Source organism: Equus asinus, chromosome 1, assembly GCF_041296235.1.
Source record: "Equus asinus isolate D_3611 breed Donkey chromosome 1, EquAss-T2T_v2, whole genome shotgun sequence".
Taxonomy (NCBI): domain Eukaryota; kingdom Metazoa; phylum Chordata; class Mammalia; order Perissodactyla; family Equidae; genus Equus; species Equus asinus.
This window is the reverse complement of record NC_091790.1, coordinates 122,147,568-122,162,616: the sequence shown is the minus strand read 5'-3', so window position 1 is coordinate 122,162,616 and position 15,049 is coordinate 122,147,568. Positions and strand designations below refer to the sequence as shown.

The window sequence follows — 15,049 nt, the reverse complement described above, 5'->3', positions numbered from 1 at the left end:
GCACGGTGGCTTAGTTTCCTCACCTACAAAATGGGGGAGGATAACACCCATCCCCCTTACCCTGCTGACTCGTTCAGGTGGGTGAAATAGTTGTAAAACAATGTATATTTTTAATTATTACTATTAAAATTCTTCACTCAAAGGATTGTTTCAAAAAGTAGAATTAATGCTACTAATGAATAAAATTGCTTAAGTTTTGGATAATAGAATTACCTTTAGAACCCCAAGCATCCTTACCGTTTTTAAAATTGTAGATGTTACATGAAATTTGTTTTCATGAGTCTTAGAAAGAGATGACACATGCAAATTTTAACATATGCTGCCTTGCAAAAGAGAGTCAGGAAGAAGACAGGCAAATGTTTATTACACAAACTACTCAGAAGAATTACCAGAATAGAAATAATCTGGACCTTCATGTTTACTGACTCTCGAGTTCGGGGCTCATCAGCTTTATCTGATTCCTTGTTTCTTTGGGTGTTTTATGGCTAGGAAACCATTCTAATCGTGGCCTTGCAGTAGAGAGAGCTCAATTCATGTGTAGCATTATGGACTGTCTTTATTAAAACATGCATTAAAGTTTAATAAATAAGAGGGTCATGGTAAGACAGTTGCTTAAGGGAACTCGCTTTAGGACATACTTGGTGCTCAGTGGCAGTCAAATTTTGAAATGCCTAAATTTCCCCAGGGGCTTAATTTTCTTCCTCTCCACCCCAGAATAGTAGAGATGTGGCTCTAGAATAATGGTCTGAACAAGAAATTAGAACTAGAGTTTGCATCTCTCACCCAGACCCCAGAGATGTGTTGGTGCTCCATTGAGGGAGGACTCACGTGAAAGGAAAAAATTATTGGCAGAATAGAAACTGCAGCTTCTAGGTAAGGATAAGAATATGCTTAGCTGGCTGTTGCTTCATCTCCTTGCTCTTCCAAAAGAATGAAAACAAAAAAGACTTTTAAAATTACATTCCTACTGCAACAGAATGTGAGATTTGAAAAAAGAGAAAAGATTAGAAAGTGAAAAACATTGGAGGAATGGAAGAAAATGATTTAGACAAATAGAAGAAAATAGAAAGGATGGAGAGAATGAGAGAGAGAGAGAGGGAGAGAGAGAGAGAGAAGGAGGTGAACCCAGGTCAGATAACTCACTTGGCATTCCCTGACCCCGATTTCTTCCTTCGGAAAATGTTGAGGAAAGTGTTGGAGCGGCAGGGCAGCTTGCCATCGCCAACGTGCATGCGGACTACATCAGAGGTGGTGAAGGCACTGCGGACGTTCCTCTCGGGCTTGGCAATAATGATGTACATCTTGGGAGTGAACATGCACCCCAGGGCCACCGTTACACTGAGGCTCACTGCAAAGCAGGTAGTGATGATCTTGTAGTTGCTCCCAAAGTAAATGGGCACAAAGGCCAGCCAGATGATGCAAGTGGTGTACATGGTGAAGGCAATGTATTTGGCCTCATTGAAGTTGGCGGGCACATTGCGGGTCTTGAAGGCATAGTAGGTACAGCTCATGATGAGGAGTCCATTGTAGCCCAGAGGGGCCACCACACCCAGGTTGCTGGTATTGCAGATAAGGTAGACTTCCTTGATACTTGGGTAGGACAGAATGGGCATGGGGGGCTCCATGATGATCAGAGTTATCACCAGGGTTAGCTGCACACTAATCAAGATTGAAGCAATGATCACCTGGGCCCAGGCGCTCATGAACCTTGGCTTCCGGGTGCAGATCTTCTTCTTGCTGCCAGCTAGGATGCGTGCGATGCGGTTGGTTTTGGTCACTAAAGCAGAGTAGCACATGGCAGAGGAGAGGCCAACCAGGAGGCGCTGGAGGTAGCAGGACGTGGTGGTAGGTTTGGCAATGAGAGTGAAAGGGCACACATAACCAAGGAAGATGCCAGCAAGGATAATGTAGCAGAGCTCCCGACTGGAGGATTTGACCACTGGTGTGTCCCGGTACAGCACAAAGATGAGGGTGACAAACAAGGTGACAAGGATGCCCAGACAGGAAAAGGCGATGGCGATGATGGATTCTATATTGCTCCACTCAAGATAGCGGACAGGAATGGGTTCACAGCCTGTGATGAGAAAAATAGCTTTAGAACGACTGCAAGATTTCTGCGGATCAATAACAACAACGTTTACTAGTTAGCAGAGACGTAGCTATATTTGCATCTTCCATGATTTATGTTATCTTAATGCTTTCAAAAAATGCTTCACTAGGGCCAGCCCCATTGACAAGTGGTTAGCACTCAGCTTTGGCAGCTGGTTTCACGGGTTCAGATCCCCAACATGGACCTACTCTACTCATCAGCCATGCTGTGGAGGCATCCCACATACAAAATAGAGGAAGATTGGCATAGATGTTAGCTCAGAGCGAATCTTCCTCGCCAAAAAAATAAATAAGAAATCACTATTACACAAATAAAGACGCATCACTGTCTTCCCTGGATAATCATATTCCCAACCTAATCTCATCACAAACCTAATGTGACATACTTGAACCTATAAAAATAATCTTTTCTTTCAACACCAGCATTATAAATGGATGCCACTCTGTGGGTGGAATTTGATTCCACACTTTCAGAAAAAGAAAGAAAAAGAAGGAAGTTAAAACTGTGTTTCCAGTGAAGGTTAAATGGTGATAATGCAATGGAATAAGTTAGTAAGAAACGAACTGACAAAATTTTTATTTTTATGTGGCTATTGTCTAGAGGCAAGTCCAGACCAAAGACAAGTATTTTTTGGCCAGCAGAGTATTGTAAACATAAATTTCATTCGAATTCTTTAGAAGAAGCTGCACTTTCGTATTTAGCACATACTATATTACTCACCTTAAATATCCCCCCTTCAGTCATGTATGATCTGTATGTGTCATATGAGGGTCTGAGTTATCAGCTTCTAATAGACACACCGAGAAAGAATGAAATCTCCCCTCACCATCTCTTGAAAGGAGAGGAGATGCTATGTTCTTAAAAGCTTGCTTATCCTTCCCTAGAGTTGGAGAACAAAGCCTGTTTTGTATTTCAGAGACAGAGAGAGTTTGGTCAGGTCCTGGAGACAACCCCTTCGCAGGATTTTGTGTTTGGTCTGGGCCAATATTTCCCAAATTGTGAGAGTAAAAATATTTCCATAAATTTAGGAAGAGTTTCATCGTTTTGCAGCCATGGGAATAAGGAACCATCAGAACCTGTTTTGAACCTGTTCAGTCAACAGCAGCTCCCCCCATGCCACCCAGTCGCTGTCAGCCCTTGCTTCTGATAACCAGCCAATCCGAAACAGACTCCCTCCTAACAATGAGCACCAGCCATTCCCAAGCACTCACTCCTGCCTGATCAAAGTGGCCTCGCTCCCTTGTGTCTCTTGGGTTTGTCTCTGTCAAAGTCTCAACCTCTTCCTGCAAGAACTTCGGCTTCCTACGGAAAGCCAGATTTTAATCCTAAATCTTCTCATTTCCTTGATAAAGTTTAGAAAGATGATTAATTAGATAGATGGTAGATAGATAGATATTTAGTATAACAATGACCCTTAGAAGGGACTTCTGATATGACACAATCAAGAAATTAAAACATTTAAGAGGGGCTGTAGACAAACTAGGGACTAAACTGCTAAATAGTCAATATTCAGCTCCTTTAACTGGGATACGGAGCTTGCAAAATAAAATTCCAATTCCAATGTAGGCTTTGTCAAGGCCCTTGTAAACTTCTGAAAGCTACCCTCTTTGTATTTCTCTTTTTCTATGCAACTTTACCTGGTTTTGTAAATGAGATATTCTGTTCTCAGACTTCTCATTAGAAAAGAGTACCGTAGTTTGAATTTCTAGAATATAAGTCAGATATATGGAAGTTGAATGAAAACCCTGGTCTGGAACTAAATTAAGAGCTATAATTAATAATTTTCTGAAATTTCAGGGATACAGGCACAATATTATCTGCAGAATTTAGGATTTTTATTAGATATTCGCTGTCCTGCGCTATGGACATGTACCAATTAATTCATTAATTGTTAGCCTCCTGGAGGAAAATGTTTAAATGCCACAGGTAAAATTTAAACAACCCAGTGGTATAAAATTTTAAAAAGTAAAAATAAAAAATACATTACATAAGGAAATTTCAGAAGCTTTTCTTTAGTCAAGATTCAAATTTATATTTGAAATTTGAAAGATTTGAAATTGTATTTATATTATTCAAAACTATAAACTAAAGAAAGAGGAAAGACTTTAGAAAACCTTCAAACAATTCTAAGGCAGACTCAACAGCTGACATAAGGACTATATCTTCTTTTTCTGTAAATAGACCCAGACCTGAATTAGGGGAATCAAACAGAAAAAAAGAGTTAAAATGTAAAATTATCAACTTAGAAAATATCCGATACATTTCCAGATAGATTTAGAGATTAAATAAGCTAGGAAACAATATAATTATGTATCTTTGGGTAAAACAACTAAAAAGACCTCTATTCTATGATTTGGGAGCCCGTTGTTAAAAGAACTATAGACACAAACAGAAGTACCATTTAAAAAGCCAATGTCCCACATTAGCTCAAACTAAAAGGGACAACTACCTAAAATCCGTCCAATGACAACTCCATGGGAGACACTGGCACCCAAGAACTCCCTGTCTTTCTTCCGAACTAGGAAGGGAAGCATGACCTCTTTCTTATTGATATAGGTGCCTTTATGTCTACCAATAATCTCACTATTCATAGAACATCAGATACTTTGGTTTAATAAAACCACTCAATTAGTGAAAATCTTTAACAATCTTATGCCCCAACCTATAACTGGTATTTTGAGATTATTATTGGAAGAATACATTATTCTCTGTGGCACAAAACCCATAAATTTAATCAGTAGGTTTACTTCCAGACAAGATATATTACAGTTCCTACACATGATCAAATTATAGCTGCTCTAGTCATGAAAATATCTACACTATGTATAATTTAGGAAATTATCCAAAAAATAGCTTTTGTCTCAGAATCCCTGTGGATGAAACTCCACAGAAATAGGAAGATGGATTGGAACAGAGCACATAAGCACACAGTTTGTCCTAGGTACCTAGATTATCATAAATCTTTCCTTTTTTGTATATATATGAAAATGCTACACCATGATCCAGACGTATTAACTTGACAGCATAGCACATATCAAAGAACCATTGCTCATTATGGTAGACAGCTTCTAAGATGGTCCCCAATGATGCCCCTCCTGGGATTCGTGTCCATGTGTTATCCTCTCCCCTTGAGTATGAACAAGGCCTATGACTTGTTTCTTTTCTATAGAGTACAGCAGAGTTGATGGGGTGTTGGTCCCAAAACTAGGTTACATAAGATAATGACTTTCATCTTGGTAGGAGATTCTTGCTGGCTCTGATGAAATGACCTGCCGTGTTGCTGATTCACAAGGCGAGGAATTAAGAGCAGTGCCCACCCAACAACCAGCAAAGAACTGAAGCCTTCAGTCTAACAATCTTTGAGGATTATATCCTGCCAACCACCACACAGGTGAGTTTGAAAGTGGACCCTTCCACAATCAAGCCTTCAGAATAGACCCCATCCCTAGCTGATGCCTCGATTTTAGTCTCCTGAAAGATGATGAAGTGGAAGACCCAGTTAAACTGTGCCAATATTCCTGACTGACAGAGAGATAAGAAACGTGTGCTGTTTTAATCTACTGAATTTTGAAGTAATTTTTTACACAGCAATAGATAACTAATTCACTCATTAGAGCCGACCTCTTAATTCAATAGGCAATGCTTAGTCTTCTCTCCTAAGGATAATTGCCGGCATAAACTAAATTGTTCAAAATATCTTTAGGTTTTGTACAAGGTGTTTAAGTCTAACGTTACCATACATAATAAATCCCTACTATTAACAGAAACATCCAACACTCTACTAGTTAATTAGCTAATTATGAATTGTTGTTACTTCCCCTTCCATATTCCTACCCACTGATGTGATGCTCATAATGCAGCAGCTCTAGAAACATTAATCAATGGTGGAGAATCTCAGAATCGAGTTGATGTCATTCAAGCAGTGTCCCTACCCAGGAGGTAATGATTAACACCCCAGTACTGAATCTTGACTTAATATTGTTTTACTTATAGTGAAGATAAAAAGGGAAACTACTAGGTTTAATCTACAGTAAGTAGTCTAGTCAGTATTATAAAATGCAATACTTGACCTCAATCTAAAGTTTTCTAATAAGTGAATCATAGCTTTCTTGTGGCTTAACAAATCATCAAAAGAAAAGAGCAGATATAGAAACTAATAGCTGGTATGCTTTCAGAATAATTCACTTGTTTAACATCATATAGAAATAACTTTTTAAAAAGATCTTCAGGCACTCTTAGAAAAATAATATTAATTTCTTGATATATTGATGTTATATAAAATAATTGCTGCCATAAAGGTTGAGACTCACAATAAGAATGATGCTGTAAAAGCTATAGACACTATAAAAACACCTTAGAAATATAAAAGAAATATTATAGAGATTATCACGCTAAACTGACGAGTCAGCAGTCAGCTGGCAGCAAATAATTTATTAGTAATAACAAATCCATGGAGAAGTTCAAGGATTCAATTATAGATACAAAAAATCTGGCCGGAAAATAGATTCTTAAAAAAATGCCACAGTGATTGTGTTGCAAGATCCATGAGGATAATATCTGATAAAACCAGAATGGCTGTCTGGTAGCACCAGATAAAATATCCAATAGATGTTGGATAAAATCCTGATGGAAAAAAAATGAAGGAACTCATCCGAGTAGGGACAAATTAGCCCCAAAATTAAACACTAATGGGAAAATATTTTCAAGATAGCAGATATAGCAAGTTCCTGCTTCATTTGTAATTAAATTAATCTGGAAAAATTGTAAAGATAGGGCCATTGACTGATATAATTGCAAAAGGACATTTTGAATAATGGCAAATGGATTGTATACTGTTGTCTGCCTCTGTGGTTTATGAATATGTACCACTTTAAATAGTGTGTTTATTTTCTGGATGGATTGAAGCTTTCCCCTGTTGAAAAGCCCCAATACTTACAATGGTTAAAATAGACTAGATTTTGTGGTCTTAGCTAGCATGTTCCAACTTACCAATCTAGTGATATTGGGACATTTTCACTTGAATATTTAAATTACCCAAGGCTATCTTCTTCCCAACTCTCTGGATAAGCAAAAAGGAACCTTAATATTGCTGAAGATTGCACCCCTTAGTCATTTTAAACTGAGGTTCTGCAGAGAGCCTGCAGAAGCTGAAAATCCATGGAAGTTGACTGTTAACCCAAGACCCTTGGAGCAGACTGATGACTACACAATGGTCTTCTATACAGGATGGTCTTAAGAAGATTCTTGTATATATCATACTCTCCTTTGTATACTCTTGCTTATTCATACTTTCTTCTTTACTAATTTAAAGCTATACAAATCTGAGTTTGTCTTTAATGTTCTCCTTACTCCTTACTAATAATAAGTACTTGCCTAAGCCTAGGTTTTACTAGAGACAAATTACTCCAACTCGATAATTCACGTATATGAAGCTATCATTAGGTATGTTACACTAACTTTTCCAGTAATGGTACTCTTCGAATATGCAAAGATTGCACGAGTTCGGATATATGAAAGGATTCAGAAGGCTCACAGAATGTACTCATATAATGCTTTTACTTAAAGGCAAAACGTGTAGTAGAAACGTAAGCACCAAGGGACCAAGAGATATCCAGGTGCAAGCTCTCTAGGATCCTTATTCCCACAAGGGCATACCTCACCTGTGGATTGAGCTACCAAAATCTGCACCATGAACATTGGCTTTAAGACAGCTCAAGGCAGAAGTTCCTAGTGAAGATTTTTTTATCAACCTCAAGCCGTATAGCCAAATCAGTCTGTCTAATAAAATATGCCAGGTGAAATCCATCAGTAAACAAACCGGCTTTGGTTTTCACCAGTGAAGTTTCAAACTTCAAACTGCGCATCATAAATTTCAATCCCCTTAATGTAGCCAAGAGTCAAAGACAGATACTCGGGCATCTCCATAGATAATCATAGAGTCTTCCAAGACTAGCTGTAAATTAAGTCCATCCTACATGGTGTACTACACACAAATGAAGAAAAACATCCTCATGCTAGAGGGGGATATGAGTATTCTTGTGTTGTAACAGTAGCAGTTTGTCATAACAACATCCTGAAACAAGACACCTACAACTTCACTATGATCGCTTATCTCTTGTGAAGATCCTAGATTCGTTTCCCTGTGTGGAAACCAGGCTTTTCAACGCCCACCCAGGACCACCCAGAACAGAATGCCCTGGGGATTGGGACGGTTCATTTACGTTTTGAATAAGCCTCATAAAAGGTTTTTTTTTATTTTCCTTTTTCTTCTTTCCTTTCCTTTCTTCTTTCGTTTTTTTCAACATCCTAAATTTGAGAAGCACTAGATTTAATATCTTGAAGAAATAGCTATAATATCTATATTGTTCATATATGTAATGTAATGCATTTTTTGTCCTGTTTTGAGGTTTAGGGAGAAGAGTTGTCCAACCACCAGGTGTGATTGGTACCCCAAGACTGGAAGAGAGGGGGCTACCTTGAACCAGTGGTGAAGAGTGTCTGGAACCTACCTGACCCCCAGCAGCCAGAAGGAGAAGGCTTTCTGGGAGTTGTGCGTACCTTATCTAAAGCCCTGAGAACTTAAGGACCTGGCAGTGTCCCCAGTTAGAGCTACCCCAGAGAACCCAGAACCACCAGACAAGTCAGTTTCCTTCAAGTGGATTACAAATTACTGAGCAAAATCCAAGAGAAGTGGTAATAACTCTGATCTGAGGACCAGGGGTTACTCCTAATTTTTGAACCAAATATTGACTCACGTGTAAGATCCAAATGCATTGGAGGCGGATAGGATTAATATAGAACTTCTTTTTTATTAAGAAAATTTAATATGATCAAGAAATCAAGGGCCACAATTATTCTACCCAAAGTGTCCTGGGACACTTAATGACATTTACAATAATACTTCATGATTACATAAGACTGCATTGAAATGCTTTCTTTAATGTTATTACATTAATATTAATTACCTACATGGTGAAATTCTATATATTATTCAATGTTCAACTCAAATATTCCTTTCTTTGTGAAGGCTTTTCTCTTCCCAGGGAGAAATAATTGCTTTTTTCCTCTGTGTTCATACAATATTTTGCACATACTCCTGCTATATGACTTATATTGTAATTGACTGTTTACATGTCTAGTTTCGTATGAAGCACTTCCCCCAGGATGTAAACCTTGTTTCATTCACCTACATCTCCCCAGTTTCTCAAAAACATGCCTGGCACAAAGCAGGTGGTAGTATTTCATATAAAATTAGATAAATGAGTACATAATATGAGAGGTCACAGCAACTGTAAGGATGGAGAAAAATAGTTGAAATTAGTTAATTTCTATAACTCAGCATTTCCTATTTTTTCTTTTTCTTTCTTTCTTTTTTTTTTTTTTGAGGAAGATTAGCCCTGCGCTAACATCTGCTGCCAATCCTCCTCTTTTTTGCTGAGGAAGATTGCCCCTGAGCTAAGATCTGTGCCCATCTGCCTCTATTTTATATGTGAGATGCCTGCTACAGCATGGCTTTATAAGAGGTGCATAGGTCCACACCCGGGATCCAAACCAATGAACCCTGGGCCACTGAAGTAGAACGTGCAAACATAACCGCTGTGCCACCGGGCTGGCCCCTCTTTGTATTTTTTAATGATAAAATTGACGGTAGTCTGGCTTTCTGAGGAATCCTTTTATACTAATTGACTTTTTAAAAGCAGCAAGTAGCATTGGATTTCATATAATTGGTCCATGAATTGTTAAACTACTGTCAACTTGTGTATCACAGCAAAAGAGATCCCTCTTTATGCATCATAAGAAATAAAGTGTGAATTTTAATGCTGAATTAAAATATGCATTTTCCCAAAAAGAAAATATAAGAAAGTTATTAACAGCTTCATAAAGCACTTCTTCTAAGAAATATACCAATTTTTCTTCATAGCCAAAACCCAGCATATTCTAATGAAAATAAAAACTCACTTATAAACATGTTTTTATTCATTAATATTATAGTCTTTGGAGCATATATGGAAAGTAGCTATCCCATAAAATGATTTTAAGCATACTGTAACAAACTCTACCTTCAGTAAAAAACACCAAAGAATAATTTCCCAAAGAATAATTTCTTATTTTAACTAAAAATTCACTGCAAAAAAAAAATCCACCCATGAAAACAAAACACCTACTTAAAGGCAATGCATTTACACCTCTGAGCATTTCTGCTGATTTTTGGTACTCTGAGCCTGTGGGTTTTCTCTTTTCACAACTACTGCTACCATGGTAACAACCAACAGCACATTGCCGTGTACTGCGCCCTCGCTCTGAGCCTGACACGGCACCAAGTAAGTGGCAAATGAAATCTCATTTTCTCTTCATGTATAAGACTCAAAGGGAGGGAGAAACAATAGGTGTCATTAAAACCAAGTAGAAATTAGTATGAGAGAGGTATATTCTGCAAGACCCTGAACGTAAGATTCGCAAAATAACTTGGATATATGATCCAAAAGAAGCCACTTGCCTGTTGTTATTGGATAAAGGCAGTTTGAGTTGTTGCTTGGCTCAACTCATTTGAATGTCAAAGTGACTTTTACATATATGATGGGTGATAGTAGACTAAATTCTTTAGAAAGATGATTGCATTACCATTCATCTACTTACAGTCAAGGAGGATATTTTTTATTCTTTACTAAGTCAAAGAGCCCTAATCAATGGAGGTGATCATTTGGCAGTGGGCAGACAACCTACCCACAATGGAAGATCTCTGGGGAATAAAATATATGACTTTGAATTCCATTACTATAACACACTAGATCTTTTAAGAAAGTTTTTGTATTTTAATGTTTTAAGATAGAATGGAAGTTCTTTTTCATGTAAGAGATAAGCTCAAATTAAGGTGAAAATGGAGCAGTAAGAAAAGTTTGGGGAAGCCTCAAAAAAACGTAGACAAGAGAACTCTTGTAACTCAAAGCCAGGACTTCTGATTTCTCAGATGAACCTGAGAGAGAACCTCTTCCTAGTCAGCTGTGATCTCAGTCAAATAGCAGAGAGGACTGACGAGTAAGTCCACTCCAGTCCCCAAACACAGTGGGTGATCAAAGGGGACCTTCTTACTCAAGATAAAAAGCCCAGCAGGAAGCACACACTATGAAGGAGGATAAAGATGTGAAGAGAGACACACATGAGTGCAAGAGGAGGCTTGTGTCCAAAAAAGAGGTTGGAAAAGCTTCTCCATGCCAGTCCATTGCATGCAGCCATGAGATAAATGGCATAGTGAGAGAGCATTAGACCCAGCTACAGAACCCCTGGATTCTCGTAGTAGCTTCTCTATTAACCAGCTGCATTGACCTGGAGGAACTTCAGTGGGTCCCTTCTTCTTTCTAATTCTCTTGATAGAACAACATTTATTAGGTAGCTAGTACGTTCAAGGCACCAGGCTATGAGCCATAGAGCAATGTTTCTCGAAGGATGAGTCTCAGAACTAGGCTGTGGGAATCTCCATAGGTGGGTAATTCCTGGGTAACTTTTAGGCACATTAAAGTTGAAAACCAATTTTCAGCTAAAGAATAAAAAGATGAGTGAGATACACTTTGTACCCTCAAAACTATTCTGATCTAATTTCATTTTCTTTACAAAATGCCTTTGTACTAGGTGATTTCTAAAAGCTTTCTGATACTCAGACTAATTTTTTTCTAACAGGATTAACCATTTTACAAGGTACTCTCACTTAATAGGTATAATTTTAACTATGTGACCTGGTTCTACTCACCCAGCCACTTTTGGTGTGCTTTGAATAAGATACACAATGTCTTCGTTTTATACTCTAATTTGGGCATAAGTCAAAAAGTAAATAACCATCAAGAACATTACCCTCTCTAATGATTTTCAACAACACCAGGGAGGTGTAGGATCAGGAGTCAGTGAGTGAGGTTCTGTTTCTAAATAATTTCATGACCTTGGGCACACAAGTCTGCCTCTCTAGGTGTCAGCTTTCTCTTTCCCAAAGGAGGAATTAGGTTACTCAGATGACAAAGTCTCTAAGGCTCTATTACTATTAAAATTTCTGAAAAGTGTTTGTGAAACACCTCTCTTGTGTTAGCTTGAACCACGGTCTGTGGAAAACAAAACTCATATATCTGAAAGGTGCCTTTTAGGAGACACTTACAAACTCATGTAATCCATCCATATGAGTCCCATTGATTTTACTAGTAAATCATTCTTGCAATCATTTCTTCCTCTCCATTTCTGCTGCAGCTGCCCTAGTCCACACTCTTCGAAATTACTCATTTGGACCAGTGCAATGGCTCCCTAGCATCTTTCTATAGTCTAGTCTCATTACCCTCATCCATATTGCTGCCAGGGGCATCTTTCTGAGACACAGACATCATGATGTTTATTCACCACTTTAAATCCTTCAATGGTTCTCCTCTGCTGAAAGTCAAAATACAAACTCTTAGGAAAAGGTCGTGCAGATGCTTTTTACCATCCACTTCCAGTGTACTCATCCAGACTCATTTCTGAGCACTTCTCTGCTAGGCCCTAGTGTTTGCCAACCAACATCATATAGTTGTTCCACGATTTTCCCCAAATGTACTATATGCTTTATATGCTTTCACATTTCTTACGTTCTGTACTCTGTCTGGAATTTTTTTCATCTCCTTGTCTTCCTAACAAATTTTACAACATTTTATAAATGTTTCTATTATATTAATAACTATTTTATGTTGTATATTTTTTTCCATGTTTCTTCCCTGGTAGATTTTCAGCACAACAAAATTGGAGGCTGTGTTCCATTTATCTTTGTACCTTTGGGGCCTGTAATAGTGGCTCATACATAGATGTTCAAGAAATGAATAAATAATGTAATATATATTATAATAAATATATATTATTATATATAATATATATTATATAATATATATAATAAATATACATTATAATAAATTATAATAAATGTATGTCACCTTATAAATTAAAGTGACTAGAAATATGTTCAAATAAAATTTTAAAACTGAAAAACAGAAGACAACTGGTATACTAGAATACTCTTTTGATACACTTTTATTTAGATTTAAATGAACTTTCCTTTCAATATAGATCATGGAAAGCTTATAAGGAGTTTCTGTGTACTCTTTGACACGAGCATTAAAAAGTTCACACCGAAAATAAATATTGAAAAAGACATGAGCTAATTGCTCACATCTTACACACTGGCCACACTGGAAAGGTCAATAGTTGGTGACAGTGTTTACAAGTGAGGGAGCTCCTACCTGTTAGATCTGTGTTGGGCCACCACCCCAAGTCACAGGCTTTGCAGGTGAACTCATCTTGCACGTATTCATTCTCTTTGCAGCCCGTACAAATCCAGCAGCAACTCACTTCTCCTTTCCGGATGACCTGTAACACAGGGATGTTTCTTATGCCTTAAAGATGATGTCTCCAGAAAGTCTTCTATTTCAGATGAGGACGTGATTTCATGTTACAATAAAAAGAAAAAGAGTAACTTTTCAAAAAACTCTATATGGCAAGGAACCTTAAGTACGTGGATTGGAATATACCTGATGACCTTAAAGTTCAGATGTGAATTTCAATTCATTCCATGCTGGATCTGGAGGCTTTTCAATAATAATTTCTTCTATAAAGGGAATTGGCTACATTATTTTTTGTAGAGTTAAAAAATGAAACAGTTGAATTTTATCCTTATTTATATTAATATGTATTAATTATTCTCAGAAAAGTAAAAATAAGTTTTTCTTTTCTGAAAGAGCAAGTAATGCTTAATCACAAAAGTTCCTATGTAACAAAACCTTATAATTCATAAAAACTGAAGAATTGTGAAATTTTTGTTGTAGTTGTGAAAGTCTGAGCAACTTTATGTATCTGAAAACAGAATGATGGCTAAGAAATAATCCTGTTTTTTCCCTTGTGACTTGCTCTTGTGAATTCCAAAAATCACACAAATTGTTGGAAGAAAAATTACTAGTCCAAAATTACTGAAGAATTGCTTATTATCTGAGCAGTTTAAACTTTCTCCCATTTTCAATGTGTTTGGCAAGCACTATTTCACTTACACAATACAAAAGTAAACATCAAAACACACTGCCTTTAAAGTGAGTTTCTTGTAAACAGCACATAATTAGATCTTGCTTTCATCTCCAGTCTGACAATTTCTGCCTTTTCTTGAAGTGTTTGGTACATTTACATTTATTATAATTATTGGTGTGGTTGGATATGAGTCAATCATCTCTTTATTTTTTTCTATCTGTCCCATCTGTTTTTTGTTTCCTTTTTCCTGTTATTCTGCCTTCTTTTGAATTAATGTGAACTTTCTAGGATTCCATTTTATCCCCAGTAGTGGCATACTAGCTAAATAAACCTCTTTGTTTTGCTTTAGCAATTGCTGTAGAGTTGACAATGTGTGCCATTAGCTTACCAGAGTCTACATTCAAATAATGTTACACAACGTCGTGCATGATGTAAGACTCCTACAGCAATACTCTTTCATCTCCTCCTCCCATCCTTTGGGTTATTGTCTGAACACATTTTACTTACACATATTTTATGACCCCCCCCCACACAATGAATTATTATTTTTGCCTTAAATAATCTTTAAAATAAATTTTTGAAATAAGAAAATCATATTATATTTTATGTTTGCCCACATATTTATATTTTCTGGTGCTTTTATTTTCTTTGTATAGACCCAAATTTCTATGTGGTATAATTTTCTTCTGCCTGAAGAACTTTCTTTAACATTTACCGTAGTGCTGATCTGAGAATTATGACTTCTTTCAGCTTTTATTTGTTTGAAAAGTCTTTATTTTGACTGAATTTTTGAAAAGATATTTTCACTTGGTATGGAAGTTTAAGTTGACAGTTTTTTTCTTACACTCAGCACTTCATGCCATTCCATTGTCCTTGGGAATAGAATTCTAGGTCGAAATTGGTTTTTCTTTCAATACT

General features: G+C 37.1%; 1 protein-coding gene across 4 annotated transcripts in view; it reads right to left on the bottom strand.

Annotated features, from left to right (window-relative positions):
• The window catches only part of GRM1 (glutamate metabotropic receptor 1), a 376,618-nt gene that overhangs the window by 35,093 nt on the left and 326,476 nt on the right, over positions 1 to 15,049 (bottom strand). For all 4 annotated transcript variants that reach the window (XM_014850649.3, XM_014850651.3, XM_044768555.2 and 1 more), the window contains exons 7-8: positions 13,357 to 13,483; positions 1,144 to 2,074 (exon numbers count right to left, since the gene is read on the bottom strand). In XM_014850649.3, the coding sequence (XP_014706135.1) occupies positions 1,144 to 2,074; positions 13,357 to 13,483 (1,058 nt within the window). The remainder of the gene's footprint in view (positions 1 to 1,143; positions 2,075 to 13,356; positions 13,484 to 15,049) is intronic.